At 42.1% G+C, this 8,873-nt stretch overlaps 1 protein-coding gene across 1 annotated transcript; it reads left to right on the top strand.

Moving 5' to 3' along the window:
* The first annotated feature begins 462 nt into the window (after positions 1-462).
* Positions 463-6,558, top strand: LOC121980353 (protein KINESIN LIGHT CHAIN-RELATED 1-like). The gene is made up of 3 exons (XM_042532358.1): positions 463-1,373; positions 1,659-2,564; positions 6,071-6,558. The coding sequence occupies exons 1-3, from the start codon at positions 694-696 to the stop codon at positions 6,300-6,302; spliced, it is 1,818 nt and encodes a 605-aa protein (XP_042388292.1). The 5' UTR covers positions 463-693; the 3' UTR covers positions 6,303-6,558.
* The last annotated feature ends 2,315 nt before the right edge of the window (positions 6,559-8,873 follow it).

The raw sequence follows: 8,873 nt of genomic DNA, 5'->3' as shown, positions 1-8,873 counted from the left end.
GTGGAAATAAAATTTTTTGGATATGAAAATTATATATAGAATTAAAGTTGTGATTGAGGATTTTTTTAATTTATAGTTTAATGAAGTGAAATTGAATATTATAATAATAATTATTATTATTTTACTATTTTTTTGGATTAATCTATGGGCCACGCGGATCCACATAACAAGTCAACGCCCACCGCCCAAGAAGGTATCCTTTTGCATTTCCTCTTTTTGTTTTTTGTTTTACTTTTCCTGTGTTTTGGTGACCGTAGGATTCTGATCTCGCGGCATCGGATGACACTAGACGAGGAAGGGTGGGGGCTAGCCACGGCGGCGACAAAGAGGTAAATAAATTGTTAGTCGTGATTTCGCCGCGAGGATTATTTTTTATTATAAAATTATGTTTCCTCTTCCATTTCCACCGGAGTAAACAGGCATAGGAATCTCGGTAGAGGTAATGAATGATGACCGTGGACTAAGGGAAATGGAAGATTGAAACGGTACCAACTGATCAAATAAATTTAATTTGTGGTCATTCGTTTCCTTCGTCTCTGCTCTCCAGTTCGCTTCTATCATCGGAAGCAAAGTTCGGTTGTCCCCAAATCCCCAAATCTTTACGCACAATTGCCCCGCCCTTTGCCTTCCCCGCAACTTCGTTTCCTCCTCTACCGAAACCCTAGCCTCCGTTCTGCCCCCTTCGGCATCACGATGCCGGGCCTCGTCGCCCCTCCGGAAGTGACGCCTCTTCGGATCGACATCCCCGTTGACGACCAAGATCCAGCTTCGGTGCCTAAGGCGCCATCTCCGGTCCCCAAGAAAACGCCATCCACGACTCCCACCTCCTCCCGTGCCAGGTCCGCCGAGCGCGGCTCCTCCTCCGCCGGCAAGCGCCGGATGTCCCTCGGAAGGTCCAACTCTGCTGCTGCTGCGACTACTGATCTAGTCCCGGCTACGATGGACGAGACGGCACTGGATAACCCGGATCTGGGACCATTCTTGTTGAAGCTAGCGCGCAGATCGATCGCGTCTGGGGAGGGGCCGAGCAAGGCGCTGGAGTGCGCATTGCGGGCGTCGCAGTCGCTCGAGCGGTGCGGAGGGGACGAGCGGCAGCTGGAGTTGGCTATGAGTTTGCACGTCGCGGCGGCGATCTACAGCGGGATGGGGCAGCACGAAGAGGCAGTGGCGGCGCTGGAGCGGGCGGTGGGGGCGACTGATCCGGAGCGGGGTCCTGACCACGCGCTCGCTGCATTTTCCGGCTACATGCAGCTGGGAGACACCCACGCCGTGGCCGGGCGGATGGAGCAGTCCATCGCGTGCTACACCAAGGGGCTCCAGATTCAGATGGATGCGCTCGGCGAAGCCGATACAAGGGTCGCCGAGACCTGCAGGTGAGCCGCCGTCCGATTCTGAACTTCCACTTCACCTTCAGATCATCGGCCATCCCGGACTGCGATTGGTGCCCGTTCGCGTGGGCGTCGCAATCGGTTTGGCGAATCTCCCCCTAATTTAACCAAGTCTTGTCGCCTCTGTAGTCCTTATTGAATCTGCACAGTGAAATCCAAAACGAGTCTATAATGCGCGACATGATCCCGATTTCAGACCCGTTTATTTCTTCGTCCAAAACCACGCTCGCTGTGTCATGCTAACCCCTGGTTCATTGATGGCACTCACAGGTACCTGGCGGAAGCTCACGTCCAAGCGATGCAATTCGACGAGGCCGAGAAGCTATGCTACAAGACCCTAGAAATCCACCAGCACAGCGCCCCGGGGTCCTTGGAGGAGGCTGCCGACCGTCGCCTCATGGCTCTCATATGCGAGGCCAAGGGCGACCACGAGGCCGTTCTCGATCACCTCGTCCTTGCTTCTATGATTCTCATCTCCCACGCCCAGGACGTTGACGTGGCTGCCGTCGATGTCGGTATCGGAGACAGCCACGTCGCCCTTGGCCGATTCGACGAGGCCATCTTCTCCTATCAGAAGGCCCTCACCATCCTCAAGTCCACGAAGGGAGAGAATCACCAGTCGGTCGCTTCTGTTGTTGTCCGCCTTGCCGGCCTGTACTTTAAGACCGGAAAGCTCCGCGAGTCGAAATCCTACTGTGAGAACGCCCTGAAGATCTACGCAAAGCCCCTGCGTGGTTCCTCTAACGAGGACCTTGCCGGAGGTATGATGGAAATCGCGGCCATTTATGAAGCAATGAGCGACCCGGAGGAGGCATTGAAGCTGCTGCTTAAAGCACTCAAGCTTCTGGAGGATGCACCTGGGCAATGGAGGACGGTGGCAGGGATCGAGGCCCAGATGGGAGTAATATATTACATGGTTGGGCAGTACAACGAGGCAAAGAGCTCATTCGAAAGTTCTGTGTCCAAGTTAAGGACAAGCACAGAGAGGAAATCAGCCTTCTTTGGAGTTTTGCTGAACCAAATGGGCTTAGCGTCCCTGCAGTTGTTTAAGGTCGATGAGGCAGCCACGCTTTTTGAGGAAGCAAGGGCAGTTTTGGAGAAGGAATGTGGGACGTCCCACAAGGATACCCTTGGGGTCTGTAGCAATCTTTCTGCCACTTATGATGCCATGGGAAGGTAAGCCACATTTTCTCCTTCGTATGCCATTTTAGATGTTCATTCTCTCTTCCTTGTTAATTATATTCTTAAATCATTATTTTTCAAAAAATAAAATAAAAGGGTGATCCTTATTTTAATTATCATTAAAAAGCTCTTCATATTGTAAATGATTAAAACAGTGTTTCATATTTTGAAAATATCCCTGTCCAATATTGTTGTAGTTAGCCAAATCTGCTCCAATTGGAACATAGTTTCTTCATGTTGTACCAGTTTTGATCAAAACAACTTCACATTAGCAAAACTATTCCAATTGTATTTAATCAATTTTGATTAAATTTGAATAATTTTAAGCATGTTAGAGATTCTGGCCAAAACTGTTACAACTGTGCTAAAATAGGAGTATTTTTGGGATATGAGGCACTCTTACTCTTTTTATTGTTATTTCAAAATGGGATGCTCAATAGTAAAAATAAAGAGCACCCTTTTAATTTTTAAATTTTTTTTCTTTCTTAAAATCATTTTTTAGTTGCATGAGTGTTCTTGTGAAACCTACTGACTTAAATATACTGGTGGGAGTATCTAAAATTTTCTAGACGAAACACAAGTCTGAGCTTTGAAATAGCTTATGTCCAAGTTCCAGCCATGCTAGTGCATTCTCTACCTCAACTTTGGTGCCCAACAAGATTCTAGAGTTGATCTGAATTATTAGCTTTTGGTATTTTTGCCATCTTAGCTGTAGATGTAGAGTCGAGCTTAATGAAACTATAAATTGAATAATATAAACTACTTTCTCCTGCCAATTCCAAAAAAAAAAAAATAACTTCTTACTTTCATAATTTAGAAAAAAAATCAATGTAAAATAACCACCTTAGTCAACTGAAACCAAGATAAAAGTCTAGCAAACTCCAATATTAGTAACTCCACATTTCCTAAGTTCTGATGAGCTAGTTTGTCTAATTATTCTTCATGCTGTTTTAAGATGTCTGAGGAAAACAGAATATTCTGGAAGGTTTTGGTAGTTTTATACTATGTTGGCTTGATAGAAATGAGCAGTTAAAAGTTTCTTCATTGATGTATCTCATTTGACATACTTGATGAGAAACAATAGGTTCTTCTTATATAATGGCAAATAATCTGGTCGCTGCGTCTCTCTGATGCTGGTTTTTCTTTCCACTGTCAATGCACCTTATGCCTAGTTATGCAACCCTTTGTTCCTCATGTGTCGTAGTGCATCTCATGACTTGACTTCTACCTTATATTTAACTTTTTCCCTATATCTTAAGCATGTTTCTTAGTCTTTTAAAGAGACTTTTTGTTGTGGCTTTTTAGCTGAGGTTGAAGAGTGAGGCTACAAAACCAAAGTGATTCCCAAAAGTGTTGTCCCAAATATTTTGTTTAGATACGTTAGTCAGTGGCAGCTGAAAAGAGTTAAGGGGGAAAATTACACTCCAAGAGGAGCAAAATACTTGGATGATTAATAATTTCTAAGAAATTCTAAACGCTTATAATGTTATATAAGAAAGTAAACAAAAAAAAAAATAGGGCTTAATCCACAGAGTAACTCCATTCTGTGTGGACTGATAGATTACATCAATTAGAAAGAAAAAAAAAAATAGGGTAAATAGATATTTCCTTGTACTTAGGGCTTTCATCTTAAGATTCACTTTTTCACTCAGTATATGCTCACTTAGTGGGAGGGATCTAGGATCTAGAATAGAGAGGGAGGAGGAAAGTGAGGAAGAAAGAAAACTATATTTAGTTGAAAGGATAAATGGAGAGAAAGGAACCAAGGACTCCTTTGGCCTCTCCGTTCCCCCTAAATTGATTTGTCCAACATTAGACACATGGAAGGAAAAGAGGGGCGCTTCCATTGACAGTTGATTATTGCCCACTGTCAGTTGTCCATCAAACACTAGTGGTCATAAGTCATCAATAGGTTGGCTGTAGATAATCATTAGCGACTGCTGGCCAGCTACCTGTGGTCATTAAGCATCACCTATGAACCTTCCCAATGTAGTATAGAGAAGAGGTTGAAGAAGAAAAATATAAATGTAAAATTTCATTTCTTTCCCTTCTCACCAAGTAAAGAATTCAAGCCTTCTCTTTCCTCCCATTCTCTCCTCTCCCTTCCCTTTCCCTTCCCTTTCCCTTCCCTTTAATCCCTTTCTCTTGAAGTAAACATAACCTTAGTTTTGGTAACAAGGTGTCTAATGTCTAGCTACTAGCACGTACATTCCACCAAGTTTTCTTAATTACTTACTGAATTAATGCAGATCAATTAGGATAACTTGGATACAAATGAAAGGAGAAATGTGGTTGTGGTTGGACTTCAACCAGGGAGTCTGACATTTCCCTCCTTGCCTTGATCCTCCTGAAAGATGGAGTGCATCATCCCTCTGACCATGTAAGGACAGTAGTAATTTGACATTACTTCGATTGATCCAGCTTCATTGTTGGAAGACTAAAGGATTTGATCTCCCTCCTTTATGAGCTTTCCTTGGAGGTAGATAACAAGTGTCTACCTCGGCCTCCTTGATTTCATCATTTATCCCTTAAGTGGCGGAGTGTACTTCAGAACCATAGAGGTCATCTTGATGAATATGGTTGTCTGTGCCAATTAGCTATTCATTGCTCCATAAGTAGCGATGGGACTTCGGAGATTCTCTCGTGCCTCATTTGGAATACCAACAAAGGGTGAGAATGGAGCACACATCCTTTTGAATTGAATTTATTTAGGTCACTTCCCTCGGGCCATTGAGGTTCTTTACAGGGTAAGCTGTGATTTTTTATGGGACTCTATGAACTGTCTGCTCCCTTGGGTACACCATAAGGGTGTTATCATTTGCTTCATCATCCAAGGTTTCCCCCTGGTTTGGAATCAACATGAGATGGAGGAGATTTTTGTCATATGTTTGGCATTCTTGTGACCACATTGTTGATTGCAAACAGCTAGAGCACTGAGACGATTATCGCTTTTGGGTATATGTCAATTCCTTACAAGGCCAACGTTCATGTTACAAGCTGGAGGTATATGATCTACAGTGGAGTCAGTGTGGTGATCAACAGTAGATGGTGGTACTTGCCTTAGAGAAGGCCTGGACCAGTTATTTCTATGGCATTATTCAGGGGATTGAGCTGCCAACTACATTACGAAGAATCTCCGTATTCCTGCAATAGACTTCCAAGTTATTAGGCACCCACCTGTGCATCTTGGACCACAGGTTCTCTGAGTCTCCTAACATAGACTCATTTACACTTTTGAAGCTGTGCTAGACTTGTGATAAGGCGGCACAACACCTCTTGTTCAACTGCAGGATCAGATGACAGCCACCCTAGAGCGATGGCCTGGGAGAGCTGCTTCTTGATCTGATTCTTTGGTTGTTAAGTTCCTCTTCTTAGATCGGCTCGCCAACATTTGCATTTTAGAATTATAAATTGTATCTTGATTTATCTTGTTATGACAGATTTTCCAGCCTTTATTTCTGTTCTTTCAATATAGGAAAGTATGAATTTTTATTTGATAGGGTGGAAGAAGCAATTGAGCTTCTGGAAAGTGTGCTTAAGTTAAGGGAAGAGAAGCTCGGTACTGCAAATCCTGATTTGGACGACGAGAAGAAAAGGTTAGCCGAGCTTCTAAAAGAAGCAGGCCGGTCAAGAAACAAGAAACAAAATCCTCTTGAAAACCTTTTGGTCACTAATTCTCAGAGAGCGAAGGACGTTAGGAAGAAGTGGTCAGCCTTCGGGTTTAAAGGTTGAGAGAAAGCAAGCCCGTCATTGGCTTCCCTTGTAAATAAAAATGCATCGTAAAGGTTCAATAGAGAAATTTGGTGATTCCTTATTGTCTGGGACTCTTTTTTTTTTTTTTGCCTTTTTTGCTTTTCCATTGCTTTCATGTTTTATTCATTTTGCTCTTTTTATCATTTCTGGGATATACTTTATTATGTGAGATGGGTGAAACTCTTGTTATTAAAGACTCCTTTAGTGATGAATAATTTTTGTTAATTTTTTTTCATCTCCTTTTCCTACTACATTTTTGTGCAACTGATTTTTAAAAGAATATGATATTTATTTTTACGTAGTGGCCGGGCTATGACCTGCCTGTTGGAGCAGTTTTTATTTATTTATTTTTTTTTTTAATTTTTGCCTAAAAATAAATGAAAGGTACATAAGATTTTTGTTAATACCTCTTTTGTAAAGCTATTCAGTCAAGTATGGGCAACCAGGTGAAAATTGCTTGAGAATTTACCACTCCATTTGAGCTGCATTATAAGTTCTTTGTGGCTAGGTTTCCTGAAAGGAACAAATAGTTAATTTGGAATATAATTCACCAAGGCCAAACAGAATATCCCTTGCATAAAGGTAAATCAATGTCATGTATTCAAAATAATAATAAAAAAATGTGTATAAGTTATATATCTCGGTTGGATTTTATCTCCATGGATTTATTTGTAATTTTTTTTAGTTGGTATTAAGTATTTAGTTCATTGAATTGATTAATTTTGAGATGATCGGTCTCACGGAAGTTTTTCACAGAAGTTTTTCATCGATTATCAGGATAAATCGAGAAATGTTCATACACTTAATTAAGGGTAACTTAATTATGTTAAGGGTAACTTACAAGTAAGGAACACAATTTTATTTATTTAGATCATGTATAAAATATGTCGATCCAAAGGAAGACATATTAAGTGGCTAATTAAGGTTGTTATGAGCCATGGTTTTGTATAACTCAAATAAATTGTCAATTATGCATATAATGTATCAGCTCATATAAAGACATTTTTCTAAAATTCTTTCTTAAAAAATTGTTAAAGTTTTTCAAAATACTTATCTTAATCTTATTTTCATATATTTTACCATAGAAAAATTTCAAAACTATTACCTGAGTTTTCACCTTGAAAGTTCTTTAAAAAATTGATGCTTACCGTTATATATGATCCGTATTTTTTTTTATATGTGTCAAAGGGGAGAGATATTGAATTTAGGAGGAGTTTAACTTAGGGGGGGAGGGTTATTTCAAGTTATCATATTTTTTAACTTAACTTTGAACCAGGTTACCAAATATCAAAAATAGAGAGATTGTTGGTGTAGGGAGCACCATAATCAAACATATGTTTTGATGTTGTCAAAGGTTCAAGTAAGTCTTGTTGTTATCTAATGAATTGATCAAGTGTGCAGGATGCTCAACTTATAAAGTCCTAGTAAGTCAGCTGTATCTGATACTAGACAAAGAAAGTCTCAGCAGATCGTGCAAACTAGGCAGGAAGTTAAGATGGGTCAAGTAGATCTAACATTTGGTAGGTGGATTCAATAGGTCTGACAAGCTAATCCGATGTTGAACGGTTAAAGTCCAAACAGGTCTGGAGGACTCGAGTTTGATAGGTAAGTTGAGGTAAACTTTTGGAAGGAGTGCAGAGAGGTTGTGTCCCGATCAAGATAAACCTTACGCGCTGATCCAACTAAATAAACCAACAGAAATTTCTAATTTGAGATCAAGACAGTCTTTACTGCCTTTATCATGCATATTACCTATTTGTACTAATCTTATTTTGCAAGTTTTATTACTATTGCATCTGCTAACTCTGTGTTACAGATAAGTGAAAATCGAGCTGACCGTGAGTTCGGTCAACTGATAAGTGGGATTAGTCGACCGATACATCTAGCATTGCACAATACCAATCAGAAATTTGTAAAAATTGTTGGATCCCCAAGGTTGTTTTGGTGTGATCAACAAGTTAAGTTAGGTCCTGTTGGTTTCTAACCTTGTGTCTAAGTGTGCAGGAGCTTAGGAACACAGGTAGTCAAGCGGAAGACGCAGCTAGCGAGAAGGACGGCACGCGGTGCGTCCGAGGGACGAGGCGCTGCGGAAGAGTACACCGGCGGACGAGAAGGAAGCGCGCGGTGGTTCCGAGGGACGAAAGCCGGAGCGGAAGATTGCTCGGGGAGCGGGACGAAGACTGCGGATGAGTACGCTGGCGGACGAGAAGGAAACACGTGGTAATTCCGAGGGACGAGAAGCCGGAGGGAAGCACGCTCGAGAAGACCAGAAGTTGGGTTCGGGTGAGCCCTTTTCCGAAAGGCAGAGATCACCCAAACGAGCTGATCTGGAGCGGAAGAACCGGACCGAGGCAGGACTGAACCAGAGAAGCGGTCCCGGATAAAAAAGTCAACTGTGTTGACTTTCGGGGTCCGGGGTGCCCGGAACAGTAATTTTGACCAGATCGAGAATTATCTCGATCTGAACGTTGGGGGATAAATTTTATCCCCCCCAGGGCGCCCGGAACCCTTCCAGGCGCCCCGACCAAGGCTATAAATATAGCCTTGGTC

Source organism: Zingiber officinale, chromosome 5A (assembly GCF_018446385.1).
Source record: "Zingiber officinale cultivar Zhangliang chromosome 5A, Zo_v1.1, whole genome shotgun sequence".
In the NCBI taxonomy this organism is placed as follows: domain Eukaryota; kingdom Viridiplantae; phylum Streptophyta; class Magnoliopsida; order Zingiberales; family Zingiberaceae; genus Zingiber; species Zingiber officinale.
This window is presented reverse-complemented; position numbering and strand designations above follow the sequence as displayed.

Bases quoted from the DNA above. Each gene is read 5' to 3' on its own strand.
- LOC121980353 (XM_042532358.1), top strand. From the start codon at position 694: ATGCCGGGCCTCGTCGCCCCTCCGGAAGTGACGCCTCTTCGGATCGAC. The intron at 1,374-1,658 runs GTGAGCCGCCGT...TGGCACTCACAG, and splicing joins AGGGTCGCCGAGACCTGCAG to GTACCTGGCGGAAGCTCACG. The intron at 2,565-6,070 runs GTAAGCCACATT...TTTATTTGATAG, and splicing joins ACTTATGATGCCATGGGAAG to GGTGGAAGAAGCAATTGAGC.